The 21479-nt window shown below is 47.1% G+C and overlaps 1 protein-coding gene across 2 annotated transcripts in view; it reads right to left on the bottom strand.

Annotated features, from left to right (window-relative positions):
* Nucleotides 1-21479, bottom strand: part of DHX35 (DEAH-box helicase 35) — a 661155-nt gene that overhangs the window by 238095 nt on the left and 401581 nt on the right. For both annotated transcript variants that reach the window (XM_078652154.1, XM_078652155.1), the window contains one exon: nucleotides 13991-14201. In XM_078652154.1, coding sequence (XP_078508280.1) covers nucleotides 13991-14201 — 211 coding nt within the window. The remainder of the gene's footprint in view (nucleotides 1-13990; nucleotides 14202-21479) is intronic.

Raw genomic sequence — 21479 nt, 5'->3', positions numbered from 1 at the left:
GCAGGCAATGACGGTTGGGAAATGGAAAGACGGGGGGCTGCCTGATGTTGTCAGACCTATATCCGTAAAACAGGTCCATAACCTACCAAGATGCAGCGGTAACATTTGAGTTAGGCGACAGACATTTCTTGCAATACGCAAAGATAACAGTCACGGCGCGACAACTTTGGCAGACATTCCCAGAAGCCCCGGAACACTCACAAACCTTAACCACCATGATCACAATAGCAGGGGGGCATACATTTATAACACACTTATATAGAGCATTGAGGGAAGATAAACAAGGCAAACCACTTAAGATAGAAGAAAGGTGGCAAATGCCAGCGACCGACCGCTGACGGCGACAGATTGGAAGAAAATACATGAGGAAGTCTATAAAGTATTGATATGTGCTAGGTTCAAGCAGATTCAATACAATATTGTACATATGACGTACCTCTCCCCTAGGTGACTGACGCTTAGGCTGCTGTTGGAGGAACATAGCACTCTTAGGAAGTTTTTAAATCGCTTTTCTGCTAATTTAAAAAATATATTTTGTTGCACAAACTAATACTGTTTTTAAAAACTGCCGCATACCTGCACTTTAAATGATTTCACACACCGCTGATTAGAGCGGGATCTTCTGTTTGTTCGGGGGCTCCAGCGCCATCTTGGGTGAGGAGGTGCCACTCGAGGGCGACATTTTGCAGAGCGCACTAGTGGCTGAGCCAGATACGCGGGCTGCCTATTTAATCCGGGCGATGCAAGCGCGCAGTGCGCGCGCGCAGCGGGCGCATTGGAGGCGCGCCAGAGGCAAGCCCGTCTGCGCCCGTCCGCACTGCGACCGCGCTTAGGGCTAGTCACGATGCCCGTTTAGGGAACCAAGGACGGCGAGTTGTGTACACAAGAACTAAGTTACTGGAAATAGGTAAGAGAGTAGAGTCTGTTAATATTAACTATAATCCCACTAAAACAAAGGTTAATAAGGTTGGGAATATTAGACTAAGCTGCGGACTGATTAACTGCAGGTCGCTGGTCAAGCATCAAACAGAAATCTCTATATTGATCGAAGATCTGAAGTTAGAAGTATTATTCCTATCTGAAACCTGGATACAAGCAGATTCTGCACTCGAAATAGGACTTGCCTGCCCAAAGGGCTTTAATATCCTACATAATCCAAGGCCTAAGGGGAGAGGAGGAGGGGTTGGAATGATCTATAAAGAAGAACTGCATTTCGCCTCATTAAAAGTGGAAGAGGTCAGTGGGCTGGAGCTTATGGGTTTCTCGTTACAGGAACCCAAGGGTAGCCAACTCACGGGATTGATTTGTTATAGACCACCGGGGAGCGTCACCTGCTATCAAGACGCCCTGGATATTATTACCAACCTTTCCCTAGCACACTCCAGAATGATCATCCTTGGTGACTTTAATCTATGGGAGAATGCCTCTTTGGGTAACCATTTGAGAGAACTGACACATACCTGCGCCAGCCTAAATCTGCAACAAATGGTTAAACTTCCAACTCACCAAGGTGGTCATATACTTGACCTGCTTTTTGCCAATGCATTAGAGACCGAGGTTCTGAGTGTTACACCTCAGAACTGGACTGACCATCACCTAGTCTCCTTTCAAACCCTACTCCCAGTACAATCGGGACAAGCCAAGACACCTGTGGCATTTAGGGTTGGAAGAGAATGGGCAAAGGTGGGTAGGTCAGGGGCCACACTATCATCACCGCCAGATAGCCTCTTCTGCGCCACCGCATCAGTGGAGACTAACTACAACATCTATCAGAATTACATCATGAGTGCATTGGATCAAATAATCCCGATAAAAAAAATCAAAATAAGAAATAAAACATCAGCACCATGGTATAATGATGAATTGAGACATCTGCGTTTGCTGTGTAAGAAGGCGGAAAGGAAATGGAGGAAGGGCTATTTGGAGGGAGACAGGCTTGAGCTGAGAGCAGCACAGACTGCGTATAAACAACGGATTCTAGGCTGTAAGGCCCAATTTTATGCCAATTCCATCTTGCACGCCTCTAATGGGACTAGAGAACTTTTTTTTGGTAACATTTTTATTTTCATTTTGAGAAAAAACAAATCACACATAAAAGATTCACCAAGGCGCAATACGATGCCTTCCTGGTGGGTACATTCTGAGGACATAAAGCATCAATGTTATGCAAGAGCATAGGTAAAGCCAGATCGGAGTGTATATATATACAGTAGTAGTCACTCAATGCAATAGATCAGTCGTAGAGTTGTGCATTACATAACATAGCCGGTATGTCCATAGGTCGACACATCCCAATCAACCAGGTCATAGATCCATCTCTATGTACCTCAGTGAACCATAAACCCGGAAAACAGAACTCCCCCCCCCTCCCATTCCCTCCCCCCACGGTGGCGACTCATTCATTCCAAACCTCCCTCCGGTAACAAGATTAGATCTGAAACAGATGGAGTGACCTCAAGGATGCCGGACAAACAGCGGACGGTAAGCCTTTAGATAGGAAAGTCAGCAGGGGACCCCACTGAAATTGGAAGTTCTTAAAGTCACCAAGGAATATATCCGCCATTCTCTCCAAACTCAGAAGCCTCCACAGTCGTGCGTGCCACAGCGAAATTGCCGGCGCCTCCTTCTGTTTCCAGGCAGCCGCCAGTGTAATCTTGGCAGCACCCAGGCAAAGCCACAGAATCTTCTTGTCCGCTCTGGTCTGGTGCTCGAGGCCGGGTTCTCGTAAGCCTAGTAGGACGGTGGCCATAGAATCCTCTATGGGATACTGAAGAATATCCCTAATATGCGAGAGGATCTCCACCCAATAGGGCCGAATCACTGGGCAGTCCCACCAGATGTGGCGAAAATCCCCAAGAAACCCACAGCCCCTCCAACATTGATCGGAGGAGGCCGGGTAGAAGCGATGGAGCCGTGTCGGGCATAAATACCATTGCATAAGGGTCTTAAGGTGGGCTTCCCTCAGGTGAAGCGAGTGATTAAACGCCGTCATATCCCGCCACAATGCTGACCAATCAGCGTCTGAGACATCCCTCCCCAGGATCTCCTCCCATTGCTCCATATATCTAGGCCTAGGTGAGACGGCTGATTTAAGCAGTAGCTGATACAGGAAGGAAATGACCCCCTTCATTGCAGACGTCCGCAGTAGAAAAGCCTCAAATGGGAAAGGTGGTCTCGTGGCCGCCTCTAGCACCCCTGGGGACGTGGCCCAATGGAGCAGCTGTGCATGACGATAACGGTCCGTCTGGGGAACCCCATAGTCCCTCATGCAGTTAGCGAAAGTGAGGGGAACCGGACCATGGAACAGGTGGGTCAGGGCCCTACAGCCTCCCTCCCTCCATGCGTCGAAAGCCCCCTCCCGATGCGCCGGCGGGAAGGCCGGGTTGTAGTGCAAGGGCGTGAAGGGCGAGGGGAACGTAGTCCAACGTTCGTCCCCGGCAAGGGTGTCCCATACCTTCAGCACTGTACCCGTAGGTGTACTTATGTAGGCGTTTAAGGGACGGTCCGGTCCTTCTTAGGCTTCCAAGCTAGATCCCATACAGTTCTCCCCGCCACACTCCGGTCCATGTGCAGCCAGTGCTTCTCCGACGTTTGCTGCGACCACTCCACCAAGACCCTCAATTGTGCTGCTTTATAATAAAGTTGGAAGTCGGGAAGTCCCACTCCGCCCTCGGACCTTGGCCTACGCAATAGCGCAAAGGACAAGCGTGCTCGGCCCCCTTGCCACACAAATCGCAGTATCTGCGTCCTAAGACGCCGAAAAAAAGTCACCCTCCAAAGGGATGGGCAGCGCCTGAAACAAATACAAATATTTGGGGAGGAGAACCATCTTCACTGCATGGATCCTACCCAGCCAAGACAGAAATTTAGGTTTCCACCTGTCCAATTCGGCTCGAGTCTTTGCTAACAAGGGGGGGAAATTGGCTGCGAATAGTTTGCCCACAGTCGAAGTCAAGTGTACCCCCAGGTAGACAATCGAGCCCGCAGCCCAGGCTAAGGGTGTCAGCGAGCGCACTCATTCCACGTCCGTCTGTGATAGAGTAAGATTCAGGATATACGACTTGCTATAGTTAACCTTGAAACCGGCCACCTCTTCATATTGCAGCAAGGTCTCCCTAAGACAAGGCAGCGAACGTTCCGGTTCCGCAACAGAAAGAAGCACGTCGTCCGCGAAGAGCGTGATTTTATGTTGCTCTCCCGTGAACGGAATGCCCCGTATGCCCTCATGTTCCCTCACCGCCGCCGCCAAGGGTTCAATGCTTAGCGCGAACAAGAGGGGGGAAAGGGGACACCCCTGCCTAGTACCTCTGGTATGCGGGAAGAATGCAGACAAGTGGCCATTGACTCCCACTCGAGATCTAGGACTGCAGAAGTTAGCCTTCACCATGGTGATAAACTTTTCCGAAAAGCCAAAAGCCATCATCGTATAAAACAGGAAGTGCCAGTCTACACGATCGAATGCCTTTTCGGCATCCAGCCCCACCTGGACCGCCGGTATGCGAAACCTGTCCGCCTTTTCAATGAGATGGACAACTCTGCGTGTATTGTCGTGAGTCTGGCGCCCCTTGATAAACCCGGACTGGTCAGGATGTATGATCGCCGGCAACAGGTCCTGCAGTCTATGCGCCAGAATCGCCGAATATACCTTCGCATCCAGGTTAAGGAGCGCTATGGGGCGAAATGAGGCACACCGAGTGGGATCTTTCCCCGGCTTTGGTAAGACCGTTATAACCGCCTCGGCTAGGGAACCCTTTGAGGAACCGGAGTCAGCCATACTGTTAAAAAGGACCACCAAAAAGTCACAAAGTTCAGAGGCGTACGTCTTATAAAAGACGGCAGTATAGCCATCCGGCCCGGGGGCCTTGTGCAATTTCAAGTTTCCGATAGCCTCAAGCACCTCCTCCCTGGTAATCGGCGCCTCCAAGACGTCGTTCCACTCTTTGGACACTTGGGGAAGGGTTAAGTGCTGCAGATACTCCCTCTGAGACCTCGCGTCCAGCACATCGCCAGCATAAAGGTCAGCATAAAAACGGCCAAAAATGGCCGCCTTCTCCTCGTCCCGGTGATGCATCCCACCCGCAGAGTCTCGAATCCCTCCGATATATTCACGTTCCCGCCTATCCCGTAGTTGACGCGCCAGGTGTCTCCCCACCTTGTTTCCGCAAGAGTAAGATTGCCTACCCAATCTCAATAGCGTCAATTCGGCCCTGTTATTATAATGGGCTCTCAATTTCCCTCGAATTGCGGTCAAGGGCCTGAGGGTCACTCTAGAAGGGTTGAGCTTGTGAGCCCGTTCAAGTTTCGCCAATTCGGTCTCCAGGTCTTCCCTATCCTTGCGCCGCGCTTTATTAAGAGCCGCATTGAGAACCAAGCACGTGTCCCTGATGGACGCCTTCAATGCATCCCAAGTGTTAGAGACCGAGGTATCCGACACTGGGTTCAGCTCGAAAAATTCCCTGATGGCCTTTCGCAGCGCCTTACTAGAGACATCGTCCCGCACCACTGAGGCCGGGAAGTACCATTTCCGCTGCCCGTCACCAGGTGACAACCACCGGAGGCTAAGCACTAGTAGACTGTGGTCAGAGACCGAGAGTGGAAGAATGACGGAGTCAAGGACATCACCTCTAAGTGCCTGGCTAAGAAAAATGTGATCCAGTCGTGAATAGGAATGATGGACATGCGAGAAAAAAGTGTAATCTCGGGACGTAGGATGGAAGAAACGCCAACCGTCCACTAGCCCCAGCTCACTCACCAACTGCTGCGAGGAGGGAGAAAACACCCCCGTGTGTGCCCTATGAGTCCCAGAGCTATCCACAGTCGCATCCCACACCAGGTTAAAATCCCCTAAGAGGAACAGGTTCCCTTCCGCAAAGTCACCCATTCGTTGCAGCACACCTTGCAAAAATTGATTTTGACCAGCGTTGGGGATGTACACCACCACAAAAGTACAGAGCTTCCCTCGAACAAGCCCCTTCACCATCAGCCAGCGACCATCCTTATCACTACATACGTCATGAGGTTGGAAGTGCAACGTAGAGCGAAAGAGGAGAGCCACCCCCCTATGCTTTGTGGGCGCCGAAGACCTATAGATAATGGGATATGCCTTATGTCGAAGGCGCATTTCGTCCATACGTGCCAAATGCGTCTCCTGAAGCCCCACAAGATCCAACTGGTGATCCACCACATACTTCCAAACCTTCTGCCTTTTCTGTGGCGAATTCAAGCCCTTAACATTCCATGTCCCTATACTAACAGGCATGACTATCCCATAAACCAGAACTCTCTGTAGCCATCACTGGAACCCCCCACCCCACAGGCTCCGACCCTACGTGCAAAAGTAACAATGACAAGTGACCCAGCGACCGCCCCCCTGCACCACCAGACTGACCAGCAGCCTCAAGCAAGGCCGCCAACGCATCAAGCTGCTCCCCTCCCGTCACACTCACTCCCCTCCTTTCCCACCACACGCGCCACCAACCGCTCCAGTCGCCACCAACAGTTCCCTCCCCCACCCCCCCAACAGTCAACCCCCCGCTTGAAAGAAAAGGGAACAGTGATAATGTAAACAAAACAAAACCATCGAGGATAATACTCATCAGTCCCAGTAGTCCAAAGTTCACGGAGATCCGTCCACTCCGGGGACAGGATAGGGAGATCAACTCGGTACCTCCCAAGGTCATGGTCCGGGGAGTCTTCTCCAAAAGTACATCCATTCTCCCAGACCAGGGGGCCGACGCCCCTCCAGCGCCGATCCGCCATTAATCAATTCTCTGTCATGCCGCTCCCGAACTCGCTAGCGACACCGGCAGTGTCGCTGAGGCTACCGAAGCCACTGCGTTCCCCCTTTCCTGCAGGCTGGTATTGCGATCCGGTCGCCCCCGATCCGGGGAGGACCCCACTCTGTGCCATGAGGAGGATCGACGGCGCCGCCGAGAAGGGGACACGTTCGGTCCCTGAGACGGTGCAGCATCATTCAAACCTAAGAGATCCTTTGCCTCCTGGAGGGAGCGTATCTGCGCCAGTCGATTTTGCCATCTGAAGATGATCCGGAAGGGATGGCCCCAGGAATATGCGATGTTGCGTTCCCGCAGAAAGGAAGTCACTGGGCGAAAATCCCTCCTTTCTGGAGCGTAGAGGCTGCCAAGTCCTGAAACAGCTGAGGACGATGGTCCCTAAACTGCAGCGACGCGATGGCTCTGGCTTTACGAAGGATGCGCTCCTTCACCTGAAAATCATGTACACAGACGAGGATATCTGGGGGGGGCCCCCCCCCTCTCCTGGGCAAGCCAACTCGATGGACTCTATCCATTCCAATGTCCTTCACATCCTCCTCGTCCAAGATCTGCAGAAACAGTTCCTGCACATATCCACGCAGGTCTCCCGCCTCGCCGTCCCATGGCACCGCCCTAATGCGGATGTTATTCCGACGGGATCGGTTTTCCAGGTCCTCCGTGTGCGACTGCAGGTCCAGGTTCTGCTCCGTGAGACGGAGGACATCTTGCTGGAGTAAGTGCACATCATTGGCCATAGTCAAATCATGGTCCTCTAGAGTCGCCACTCTCTCGCCAATCCCATCTACATCTCTCCGTACCTCCCGGAGGTCGGACGCCAGCTGCGCCCGCAGCTCGGAGATATCTTCCTTGATGGAGGCAAAAAGTTCGGTCATAAAGGCCTTGGTAGCCGGGGCCTCATCATCCGACAATCTCGGCGAGCCACTGGGTCCGGGGGAAGCTGGCTGCTGTGAGGACTTAGAAGCTCCATCCTTCACTACACGCCCCTTGCGGACTGGGTTAGACATGATGCCGGGCAACCCCCTTCCGGGCGGACTCCCTACCAAGTACCTTCAGAGGCAAGCGTTATGGGAGCACCGGGCCTTCAAGCGCAGTAACCGTCCCCGTAAGGCAATTCAGTACCCTCCTCTTTCCACCAGGCAGGAAGCCCCCAGAGAACCCACGATCGCCGGGACTCCAGCTGACAGAATCACTCCAAAGCCAAGGAACAAGGAATCCCCAGTCACCAACGGCAAGTCCCTGAGGAGATGGCGTAGAAGGGCAACGCAGTCACCAGCAATCCAGGCGCAGGCGAGAGACACTCAGATCCAACAGAAGATCCAGACAAAATGGCGGCGTCACGCTCCCTGCTCAGACCACCTCCAGACCTCTAGGCGCAGACCTTCAGCGTCGCCACCAGCCCTGCACCAGTCCACAGCAAGGGACCGAGGCCTGCGCGTTCCCAGCCCCAGGGAAAATTGCGGGGCGTCATCAGGCCACCCATACGGCCAAGCGTTTCAAAGCAGGCGCCCAGCCACCCCAGGGCTGCATCTCACCCAGGCCTGCGCAGGCTGCAATCCCCAGGTCTCCTCCACTCCGCCGGCAGCCGTGTCGTCGCTGAGGCTCCTACCAGGCTCGGTCCTCCGGAGCGCCTCACACGCCTCTCCACTATGCCAGGGCACAGTTCCATGCACCGAGCCCGAGCCCAACAGCGCTCCTCCGATGTGCGTAGTGTCCGGTATGCGCCCGGAGCCTCCACTGCCCCTCCGGCCTGCACTGCGGGGCCTCCTTGCACCTCCGGCTCCGGGCCCTTTCCACCCCTCCGGCTGGGAGCGCCCAAGACCTCCGGCGCTCTCCGGGATGTTGCGCCGCCCTCCGCTGGCCGTGCGGCCGGACCACGTCAGCCGGTGTAAGGGGAAAACAAACTCCCCGGTCGGACAGCGGGTGGGCCCCCTCCGCCGCCGCGGCCACCTCGAGTCACCGGACGGGCCTCAGATTACGCGAGGCGGGGGGATTCCCAGGCCTCACAACGCCTCCGCTCCAGCAGCCGCCACAGGCGTCCCCGCGCTCCGCCGACGGCACCGGATCACTCCGCTCAGAGTCGGAGCTATGTTGGATCGACGCCGGAGAGGCTCGGAGAAGCGTCTTACTCCGACGCCATCTTGGCCACGCCCCCGACTAGAGAACTTTTTAAGATATTCAGAGATCTGTCAGCTCCAACATGTCTGAGCACTAAAGTGGTGGCTTCTCAGGAATTATGCAATGATATTGCTCTGCATTTCCTGGATAAAGTGGGAAAGATTGTTAGATCACTGGAGGAGCATAATACCGACACCCACCCCTATAGACCACTGGAGACGGAGGAAGCCCCGAGCCAATTATACATTCTTGATGGCTTTCAGGCTCTCTCTGACTCCATTTTTAGTGAGGTAGTGCAAAATATATCCTCAGGATCTCCCTCTGACCCACTGCCACAGAAAATATGGAAAACCTATGGCCGGGAAATTCTTCCCTGGCTTAGGCAGATATGTAATCAGTCATTGGAAACAGGACCTGTCCCGGGGGAATGGAAACACGCGGTGGTGACACCACTGATTAAAAAATCTTCTCTAGACCCCACAAATCCAGTCAACTTCCGCCCAATCTCACTGCTTCCCTTTCCTATTAAAATCTTGGAGAGGGTGGTAAGTAGGTCCTTGTCAGACTTTTTTGAGGAACATCATTTGCTGGACAAGGATCAGTTTGGGTTTCGGCCAGCGCACGGGACGGAGTCTGCTCTCCTGACTATGCTGGATAACCTACGAATGAGGGCCGACAACAGGAATGGTGCAGTACTGGTACTTCTCGATATGTCGGCCGCGTTCGATACGGTAAGCCACTCAACACTGTTAGAGAGATTGGAAAATATGGGGGTCAGGGGCAAAGCCTTGCAATGGCTTGGCTCCTATCTGACAGATAGAGAACAGACAGTTTCCATGGTACCTTTCACCTCCGGCAAGACGCCGGTCACTCATGGGGTGCCTCAGGGTTCTGCTATTAGCCCGGTTCTCTTTAATGCCTATTTACAGCCGCTGTTCTTCATCATCAAATCGTTCGGGGTTGACCTAGTCAACTACGCGGACGATACGCAGCTGGCATTTTCTTTAGAAGGAGAACAGGCATTTCCCCTGGAGCAGTTCCAAGAGTGTATGCGCCACACCGCGGATTGGCTGCGGAGGAACTCTCTGCAGTTCAATAGCGGAAAAACTGAAGTGCTCTACTGTTCCCCTGCAAGACCGACTATCTACTCCCCGTTGGAGTTGAGACTTACCCCGGAGGTAGACCCGTTGACCCCGGCCAATACAGTACGGAACCTGGGGGTCCTAATTGACAAAAACCTCCAGATGGAGTCGCAGGCATCCAAGACTGCAAATGTGTGTTTTGGTTTGTTGCGCCTGCTCCGTCGAATACTCCCTATGTTGCCAAGAGAACTGCGTGCTACGGTGGTAAGCAGCACAGTGCTGAGCAGACTGGACTATTGTAACTCTCTATATTTAGGAGCCCCCCAGTACATCTTCCAGGGGCTGCAAAGAGTCCAGTCTGCGGCGGCAAAACTGGTACTGGGGCTGTGGCGTGATTCTTCTTCCACCTCCGCACTGAGGCAGCTCCATTGGCTACCAATTAGAGAAAGACTTCTATTCAAATCACTCTGCCATGTGTTTAGGGCCTTACACGAGATGGGCCCAATCCCATTACAGGAAAGATTTTCCTGGTATCTTCCTCAGGGATTGCTCCGGTCTTCGGGTATCGGTCTGCTGTCTGTCAGAAAATGTAAACGCTCCCGGATGGGGGGGGGGGGGGAGGGCTTTCAGTGTGGTAGGGGCACAGTTATGGAACAAGGTGCCACAAATGATTAGACAGAGTGTCTCACTAATCGAATTTAGGAAAGGCCTGAAAACTTGGCTTTTCCCTAAACTCTGATCTATGTTTCCATCTCTTCCTCATCAACCAGCTGACCAAGTATCTGGATATCTAAAAGCGCCAGGATACCCGTAGGGTGACAGTAGCGCTATAGAAGTATAGATACAATACAATACAATACACTATAAATGTAACGCAAGACCCAAGATGTCCCAGTATCACTATACGCAGGCTGATTTTGTACATATGGTCTGGCAGTGCCCCAAAATACAAGAATATTGGATTGAAATACTAGACCAACTTAACAGGGGAACAGAATGGAAGCTAGCACTTGAAATGAGACATTGCCTTTTGGGACTGATACCTAGAAATCCAAAACGTAAGACTAGCAGACGCTTTCTGGTACCAGGACCAGGAATAGCAATACACTGGTTAACCCCAAACGGCCCAACTATAGATAAGTGGAGGACAGATCTTAAAGAATAGGCAAAGGAGGAACACATGAGGAAAACTAGGTGGGACGAGAAGGTACCAGAGGTGCTACAAGCTTGGGGGACGATGATCCAAGAGGTAGTAGGATTGATCCCACTCACACAACAATATCTAGACGAGGGGAAGTGACAGGAAACGGAGGATACCCAAAGACGGGAAGTGCAAACTAGTGATGATCAGTAATACACCTAAAGTACATAACATAATATTGAATGGAGGACGCTCGAAATGGGGGGACGGGGAAGTTGGGTGTTTGAATTCAAGGTCTCTACAGTTGCAGAGTACAGCGTGAAGAGTGGACTTAATTATGTAGCAAAAAGATAGTCAAGCTGTAACTGGAGAAGTAATGCATTGAATATCCTGTATATAACTGTAAGAGAATGTTGTTTATTTACTGAAACCAATATAAAATGTATTTTTTAAAAAATGCCACAGGTAAAACTGTCTCGTTGTTGTGGACAAGCATCCAACAATGCCAAATACAGAGTACAGTCAACCAGAGTAATAACAGATTCTGTCCCTCAGTCTGGGTAAACCTCTGCCTGTAACATGCATGGGAATGCTTTTGGACTGACCACAGCCTTGATTAGACACACATTGCCCTTCAAGCTTTTATGCCGAAAAGGAAGTTCAGAATTTAGCTGGAAACTTGGAGTCTGCTAAAAGGAGTTCTGACACATAATCAATATTTTCAATTTAAAATCTTTATTCGGTCAGATATATGACCATAGAAGCAATTAAAAAAAAACACACAAAAATCAAAGCATATCAGTATCGTTATAATGCAAGTAGTGGCAAATATGTGTATAGGCCAACAAACACCACAATATCTCATGATGCATTTTTGTTCCTTAACTTCGGCACCTGGGTAATAAAATTCAAGACTTCAAAACAGATTGTTGGATAATGGATAAGATGAGCAAAGACTCATGGTGTGTTTTAAAAGATCTTCCATTTAAAATATGGCGAAGGAACCACAATCTAAGGGACACATACAGAGTGCAAAACAACAAATTGCTTAGTTGACTTGCCAGAGACTCCATCACGAGGACAGCACAGTAGAGAATCAAAACAGGACCCTGTGACTGGAATGGCCCCCAAGCAATGAATCATATTGACTCTAAGCCATGTTAAATAAAGCCTGTGTTCAGGTGCCTTTATCCACATTAAATAGGGCGTCAAGACATTGCTGAAATTGATATGTACGATTGAACTGTAACCATATTGAGAACTGTCAAGATTCTCAAATTTTCCTTGGATTGAGTACTTTTCCATTATCAACACCTTAGAGTATGAGCTGATATTATCTGTGCTCTTAAAGAAAGTACTAAATCTTAAATCTTGAAGAGTAGTTTTGACATAACTAATCCAAGGGATAGTTAGAACATTACTTATGGTTCAAACAATCCTCCACTATTCGGCAATGTAATCATTATCGAACTGCTGTAACCTTGATGAACCGCCCTTTCAAGAAACGGCAAACCATGAAAAGCACAAGAAACCCCAATTCGAAAGTGGCCTGACTCAAAGCTTAATCTCTCTATGTACATCTGATGGAACTTCTATGTAGAATTGATGCCACACATTCTTCCCCAAAAATGTTACAAGCTATCTGGCCTAAAAATGATAATGTAAAGGAAGACAAACTACATAATCACGCAGCGTTCCAAAAGCATTAACGCTTAAGTACCCAATATCCAAACAGGTGGAGAAACCCATTCCTGCTTCAAAATAATAAGACCCGATACGTTGTTAATTCCCTTTTTTAGATCAAATAAAATCGTCCACGATGTGATCAAGTCTTTCAAAAGAGGTGAATCTTTTTATAATACGCTCAAAACCCACATATCTACTCTTTCTGCCTTTCTTTGCATTTTACACTGTACATTAAACTCTCTAAAAAAGCAATAACTTTCTAACACCATTCATTAAAACCTTTACTATATCTCCAATATTAGTGATATTGAACATGATTTACACTTGAAATATAGGTTTTGTTGTACATGCCATTTACATAATCTACGCCCTTGCATTTCAAGATCCACTTAAGAGCCCATAGTTCACTCGACCTCTTAGGCAGCCTCGTGCAAGAACCAGCCCACAGCAGGAGCATCTCTGAGCAGAAACAAGCTCCCTGGCTATATTCTCTGGAACATAGTTTGTTCACCAGGCTCTTCAGCAGCACTTAAATATAGTTTATCTTTCTGTTTCCAATTTCTTTAATATCATCATGTTATTTTCAATTTAATAACCCCATACCATGGAGAATTATAATGAATTCACAAGGACGCAAGAACATATTTCACATTTACTTTACAATAGTTCAGAAATTTGTGGAATGTGTCAACTTCCTTCAAAAGATGATGGAAACTCACATTAAGAAATACACACAACAGAAGGCAGTTCATTTGAGACTGTGGTTGTCCCCTGCCTCACATTTTATAAGCCTTTTCCTTGGGATTTGTGTATTGGATACTTGTGTTTCAAAAAGCTTCTTAAACAGTTCTATTTGCAATCATGTTCCATTAGGTCAGGATTTCCGGTGTGAATAATTTGAGCAGAAACAGTAAGACAGTGACATCACCAGGAGCCTCTTACCTATGTTAAACCAACTCTAGGTGGGGTAGGGTGCAGGGTCACAAAAGGCAAATGCAATGGTTCTTTGAATGGTTCTAAACAGATTACTATAGCAGGCCGGCCTGAGATAAGATAAAGGCAATATCTTTAGCAATGGAGATCTTAGAACCATACCTACTCCATGGTGATAAAGGTGGCAAGGGTAATATTACATGCAGCTCCTATTAGGAAACCAATATATTGATACTCACCTGTGTAAAGTCGAAAACACTTGCCCGATCGGTTGCGACCACCACGTCCTGCCCTCTGACAGGCCGAAGCCTGAGACACTGGCACCAGCACTAAGGACTCAATGGCTGTTTTAGGATTGTATGCCCGTAATTTCACAAAGCCACAGTCGATAACAAACACAATCCCATTTATGGTGATGGATGTTTCTGCTATATTGGTAGCCACTATCACCTGAAGAAAAGTGCAAAAGAAGACAAACACAGCTATTAGTCATTGAAATTACTGGGAAGGTAAAATGATTTCAGAATTATTTAACTAAACAAAGTTTTTTTGAAAACATATTACACATAACAGCATTATTAAGTAAAGTCTTGGTCATAACCTCATCTAGTTTTTAGAGCGGCCATGTGGAAGAAAGAAAGAAAGAAAATCCTATTAGTTGTAACTCATACGAGAAGCCAAAACATGAAATGAGGTAAGGACATCTAACACTTATATGTATTTTACAGTTGATTCAAAGTAGAGTTCAGTATCAAATTTAAAGTCATGTACACCATGGACAAGACATTTTGAAACAAGGAATGGGGGTTATTGCAGGAGCAGAGCCTCACAATGTGCTAACCAGTAACCTCTGATTCATCAATTCAAAAACTATGCTCCAGCAAAACCTTAAGCAACTGTTACAGAAGAATAGGAACAGGGAGTCCAAAATTATAGACTCTGAAATGCCCTCTTAAGAAAGGGGCAGTACACTGAACTTTTTGAAAAAACGTGTGTTAAGTTGGACATGTCATTGCTTAATGGAGTGAACAAGAACAACCATTAAAGCCGAGCTGTTGCTGTGGGCAGCTTGTAATGTACAAAATCCCACTTCATCTCCAATTATCACCCCCTTCGTTTTCTTCACAATTCTCACCTCACAACTGAAGGAAGGGAAAGAACTGACACAGTATCAAAATAGTGCTTAATTGTTGCTGGTTTTTGCAGTCCTTCTTTAAGACAGTGAATTATTTTGTTATCATCAGACTTTAAAACAGAGCCAGAGAGAGAGAAAGGAAGCCGAGAGAAATGTGACGGAGAAAGATAGAAGAACAGTGGAAAAGGGAGAATGCCAGGATGAAAAACATTGAGAAAAAGTGACAGGAATTGTTGGATGGTGAAATAAAGAGGTATGAAGTGGAATCAAGCAATTGACATCTTTGGTATCCGGCCGAGCTCACATTGGGCGACAGGCTCTGAAGAAAAACATTAGGCTCTGTGCTAATTTAAGTAATGGTCTGAGGTATCTGCCACCTCAAAACGGGTGGGTACACCGTAATAGCACACACGAAAATCTCCATCCTCTACCCACAGTGAGGAATACATGAGTTTTTACATTTTGACCCTTATTAGTATTAGTATTAGGTCTCTGGCAAACATCAGCAATTATTTCTGGGTCATCTATAGATGGGAACTGTGTTCTAGTACATAATTTACACTACATAGTGTAATTTTATTCTTTCAGAGAAGGCTTTCAAGGTAGGTGTCTGTCCTCGTTCTATTCTTTCCACACAAGCTGGTCAGGATAGGGAAATTGGCTTTAGAAAGAAAGCATATTAACAATTATCCAGAATACATTAAAGCACTCAAGACCATTGAGGTAAACCAGCTTTGTGGCAGAGTAGTCCCATTTTGTTTTCTTCATATCTCTTCAGCTTGATTCTCCTTGACGACTATTCCCCTTCCTTCTCTTTTTTTAATGAGGATTTCCTTCGCGTCAAGATCACTGAGTCGTCCAACAAACTACTACTGCTTAAATTCAAGGCCTCACCATCAATTGAGGATGAATTGCCAAAACTAGAAGTTTCCTTTTCTTTGGTTAAAGAGAAGACTTTCTTACCCACTGTTTCAGGGGAAATAACTGGTTCGTGCTTCCTGTCCATAAAATTACTCCAGGCAATAGCCGAGGAGGAGCCAATAGTATCCTCTGATGTTGGAAGTCGCAAACAGGTTAGTGATTAAGGGTTGGGATCCTCCAGACTCTGCCTGCAATGCTCCATGGGCTAGCTGCAGTGTTGTTTTTTTAACAGCCTCATGCTTTCCCTTAATGACTGTGCTATTCTCCTTCTTTCCGCCTTTAATTTCCGCGCTGGCTTCACGGCGGGTCAGTGCTTGCGTGGACGCCATGGAAGCCGCCCGATTTGCTGCGGCACCAGAGACTGCGGACACAGAAGGTCCTGTCTTAACAATTTTTACTTTCTGGCCCGTCATGACTTCGGACAAGAGTACTCTCTGTGTCTAGAGCAATTCGACTCAGAGTCCTTTGTCTACACTTTAAAAGTTCATGTCCATACAAACTGCACCCAACCCCTCTCAAGGTTAGTCATAATATTCTAAAATCAGACAGAGGAAAACACCCCAGTTAGAGGAAACCTTATTCTAGAGTTGGAGTGGGGAAGGGGGCGTCTTTTGTGATGGTGAAGTGCAAGTTACTTACCTGTAGCATTCGTTTTTAGGTCTAGAATGCATCCAAGATGGACAATGTCACGCTTTGGAGTTCGCCTCCTCCCATGCTCTGCCACGGTGGACTTTCGGCGCCCACGGGCGAATCTGACTGTCAAAACCCGGTGGGCTGGGCGTGCACTCACCGGGGCTGGTGATTACGGTTGTAGTGCTCCCTGCCTGACCCTAGTCATAAGGACGTGGGTCATAATGCTACACTGGCTCCCCTCCAGCTGTCTCTCTGAGTCCAGGGTCCTGATGTTTCTTCCAGGATTTTTAGCACTGTGCTTTTCATCCAACTTTAGAATTGGTGGCAACTAGAACAAGCCACTGAGCAATGGAGACTAACAGATTCGACGTGCCTGACTCTAAGATGGCTGCCAAAACAACACCACTCCTACACTGCCATCCTCGCAAGCGCCTACCACCCGTCTTTGGTTTCTAGCCTTCTAATCCCATCCTGAGCCTCACTCCTTTCTGGCAGAGCCCGAAACGCATACATGGCCGCTTCCCGGTGGAGCTGCACCGACAGCTATAGGGGAGATTGACCCTGGCACACCGCTATGGCCGTCACCTACCCAGACGGATCACAGACATTTGTCTTGTTTTCTTCCCCGCTGCTGTCTCCTTCCTGTGGATTACCTGCTGTCCCTGGTCTTTCCTATCCTGACTTTCGTGTTCGCTACTTTACTCCTGTATTGTTTATTTATCCTTCAGATCCCCTCCTTATCCTCACTCTTCTCGGGCGGAGCCCGAAACACATCTATGGCCGCATACTGGTAGAGCTGCCTTGACAGCTATAGGGGAGATTGGCCCTGGCGCACCGCTATGGCCGTCACCTACCCAGCTGGATCACGGACATTTGCCTCGTTTTCTTCCCCGCTTCTGTCTCCTTCCTGTGGATTAACTGCTGCCCCTGGTCTCCCCTATCCTGACTTTCGTGTTTGCTAATTTACTCCTGTTTTGTTTATTTATCCATTATGTAACTTCTTTGAAACTTTTCTAACTTGTAACTCGCTGTGTCCTTATGTAAAGCTCTCTGATACTTCCGGGTCTAGCCAGCGCTATATAAAACTCAACAATATAAAATAAAAATAAAAATTAACCCTTGAGAGCCACTAAAACAGCACATCAACTAAGCTGTAAAGATAAACAATCTAAGAAAGAAGAAGCCACTAATTCCATGCACAGGTTTTGAATCAGTGGCTTAGGCTCTAGTACTCTTTTGCCTGGACCAGGTAAATGCATGCTCTAATATGCAGCCCAAAATCCATGTGATACTCAATAAAACAGCATTACAAAGCTAATTAAAGGGGCAACAAAATGTAAGATATTTTTCAGAATCTTAGCAAGCCTACACAGGATTCCTCTTAGAAGCCAAGTTTAAATTCATAATATCCCTGATGTCTCACAATTACTCTCTGAACTTGTAAATATCTCGGAGGTGCACAAAACGGAAAACCTGCTCTATCAGAATGCATGATATGTCTAAATCTTAACAAACATAGACATGACCCAATCCGTCTATGGAGAACTGACAATAATTTGAAGATCTTTGCCTACCCTACTCCTAACAACATATTCTTCCAAGAAAATGCCTAGTACCATCCCTTTCACAATAATACTTCTAACCATCTGGCACTCATATATTTTGTCCCTCACAAACTCTGTACCAATTCTAATCTACTCTGATCAACTGTTCTCTTCTAAAGACAAACATTGTTTTACTGTTAAGAATAGGCATCCCTGTTAATTGTAAAACGCAAATTCGACCTATGGGAGTGGTGTGTACTCTGCACTTTAGCAAAAGAAATATCCTGGTATACATTCCTAAATAGCTTCATTGTTGCATGCTTGACTACTAGCATTCATTTTGCATGGTGGCTGTTCTACAGCTGACAGCTGGTGACTGCTTGGATAACATGGAAGAAATAACTTTTTGTTGTACACCATCAATTGAGGAAATGCTATAATACAAGGGCTGATCTTTAAAAAACAAGACGTGCAACGTCAACATGTAACCGGAAACCAGTTAGCCAACATGCAGTGAGAAAACCACACACCGAGAACATTATAATTAAAAAGGTGGGAACAGTACTACAATTAAAAAAGGTAGCCACCTGGTATAGATCCCAAGAACAGACTAAGAGATTATTTTATTTTCTAGCGACAAGCAGGAAATGGAAAGACACTGAGGGCTTGATTTAGAGTTTGGCCGATAAGTACTACACTTGTTATTGGGCAGACAGAGATATCAGTCACAGAGTAACCCATACACCAAACTCTAAATCAGGCCCCTGTTCTTATATTGTATCCCGGTATGTGCTTCCTTGCACTCAAGTTGATTCTAAACAGACCAGTCCCTTGTGTATGTCTCAGGTTTGAGATGATCTTAGTGATAAGGTGGAAAAGGAAAAGACAAACAGAAACAAACCTTTCTAGATCAGGAGGTCCATAGGCCCTAGAGAATGTGGATCTTATCCTACCCAGGAAGCAAAATGATAAGAATATCAAGTTTTGACCGAAGACAAAAAGATTTTTACTTGCGTGCCTCTTTTTCTGACAGAGACAGCACAGACACAGCACTGTGGAGCATGGCATAGGGCATTCAGATGAGATAATGTTCTGGAGTTTTGAAGTAACTAGAAAGATGTCCTGCAGAAAGCAATATCTGCGGCCCAGAATCTATGATCACATCTCCACTGCTAGAAGGTATGAATCGTGTGAATGTTAGCACACTGTATATTTACTTAAAATATTACTATTTTGTAGTCCATCAGCACTTGCTAACCTTCACAGAAAGAAAAAAAAAAGTCCAGACGGCCAGAAAAGCTGATATGCACCCCATGGTGTTTATATCCAAGAGGCTGTCCTGTGGAATCATAACTCTAAGATAATCAGGGGCCCCAAGAAGGCTTGATTAATATACTCAATAGTAATACAATTTAAGGAATGCACAGTAATCAAAACTTCAGGGTACAAGTGGACTGAGACTCCATGAGGAAACTGAATTGGTGAAATGTGATGTTTCAGCAATTTCGATTAATCTACATTTTCGCCAATAAGAATAAGCCCTGAATACCACTTCGGCCATTGGTTGACTACCAGAATAGCTCTGGGTAGCTTGTTTCTTGTTTGCTCAAAAGAGTAAAAGGCCGCCTGAAGGCAGGTAGTTCCCTGTGTTGCTGCACAAACGACACCCTTTTAGCTAGTCCACTCACGGACCAGATTTTCATCTGAACGAAGAGGAATCTTATGAATATTACAATATGCAATGTTGAGCAAATCTCGTAAATAGGTAAATGAATATTGTGATGGATGCCAGGACTTTCAAGCCTTTAAGGGTAAAGTAAAGTGTGTTGCCCCCTCAATAAAATGATTGGCCGCCACTACACGCAGGGAATGTGAAACTATAGCCTACCAATCCCCACAGCAGAAGCAGAGACTTTGTTTCAAGCAGCTTTCTTTCTCATCATCAGCAAAATGGCTCTAAGTCGACCAAGATGGATGGGTTTTTGAGGGAGTAAAGGTGTGGATTCTGAAGGAAAAATGACAATCCAGATTTGACCACTCTTTTTTCTATAGTTGTATTGCTTCCGTTTTGTAATACACAAACATGTCTGGTGGAAATCCTGTAGGCTCAGCAAACAATAAGACAAGCACACTTGAAATTGCAAACAGGCACCAATAATAGCAGGTGTTGCAGACAGTTCAGTACTAAATACAGTTTATCCAGCTGTGAGTACAATTGTTGGAAGACAATAAAATAAGTACATTATAATGAGCAAACTACACTGAGAGGTACGATAAATGGGGAATCCAAGAGAGGCTTCGAGTAAGTGGCAGCTGCAGTCATCATCTTGTTCATGTTTGTCTATTAATCAGGAATTCCTTTCAATTTTAGCTTGAAGCAGAAATGTAATTTCCCACTCATCTATTTGCTTACACCTTTGCTGCATTTGTATGGTTACATCAATAAGCTCTTCCAGAGGAGCGAAATGAGCAAATTTTGGATACACAGTGTAATTTATTTTTTGATCTTGGTAAACGAAATAGTGGCTTAACATTAAACTAAACCCTGTTAGGGCTAACTGGTTCATCCAGGATATTGACACTGTTGCTTTTCAGTCAAAGTGTACCTGTACAGGCTGTTAGGAACGTATGTTTCACCTACCTAGATGGCATTACTCTTGACTGACTTAGGCCCTGTTAGAAGTCATATTCTCAATGCAAGAATATGCCAGAACGGTTAGTGGTCTTATTTACTTAGCCCACCAATGGGACGGTGCAGGTTACTACTGTAGCGCATGTCAGATAGAAAATAGCCAGAAGACCACACGGTAGTAGACATCATTATGGTTAAATTCTATAGTGAGGAAACACTGAAGTAGTTTAACAAACTAGAAAGGACATGAAAACAGCTCAAGAATACAGTTAGGGCGAAAAAGGGCACATTTAGGGAGAAGTGGTGCAATGCTAAAGGAAGAGGTACAACTGCATAGGTCAGTGTAGAGGTGTGTACGTGGTGTAGACATACTTGGAGAAAGATGGGTAGAAGTACTATGGCACATTAAACACAACAAATGTGATGGAAGGTACGCCTGTAATTTCTCTAACCACTGGCAATTGCTCGGGTAGGATTTCAACCCATCATTGTTTTGCCTACCATGCAATCACAGATTAGACTCCGCCATATGCAAATAAGTCTTGGTCCTTCCCCAATAGGAACATTTCAGCCCAAACTGACAAAGCAGTTTCTCTATGAACCAGATCACAAGCATTTCAAGACTGGTTTTGCCCTAGTTGGTGCTTTCAGTTGGGTGAGGCTTGGTTCCAGTGGCACATTGAGCAAGAGAGCGACGTTTGGGCATACTCATGGCCACTTAAGTTGATGCATCAAACATACAAAAGGTGATGGGGGAATGATTGCAATTTCTCGAACCACTGGCAATCGCTGGGGTGGCTTAGCAGTTTGCGCTGGAATACTTCTATTGGAGCGTAGTCATATGGTTAGGTCAAACTGAGGTG

The sequence above is a fragment of the Lissotriton helveticus genome, chromosome 7 (assembly GCF_964261635.1).
Source record: "Lissotriton helveticus chromosome 7, aLisHel1.1, whole genome shotgun sequence".
NCBI lineage: Eukaryota > Metazoa > Chordata > Amphibia > Caudata > Salamandridae > Lissotriton > Lissotriton helveticus.
Note: the sequence above shows the minus strand (reverse complement) of the source record. Positions and strands in the feature narration are given on the sequence as shown.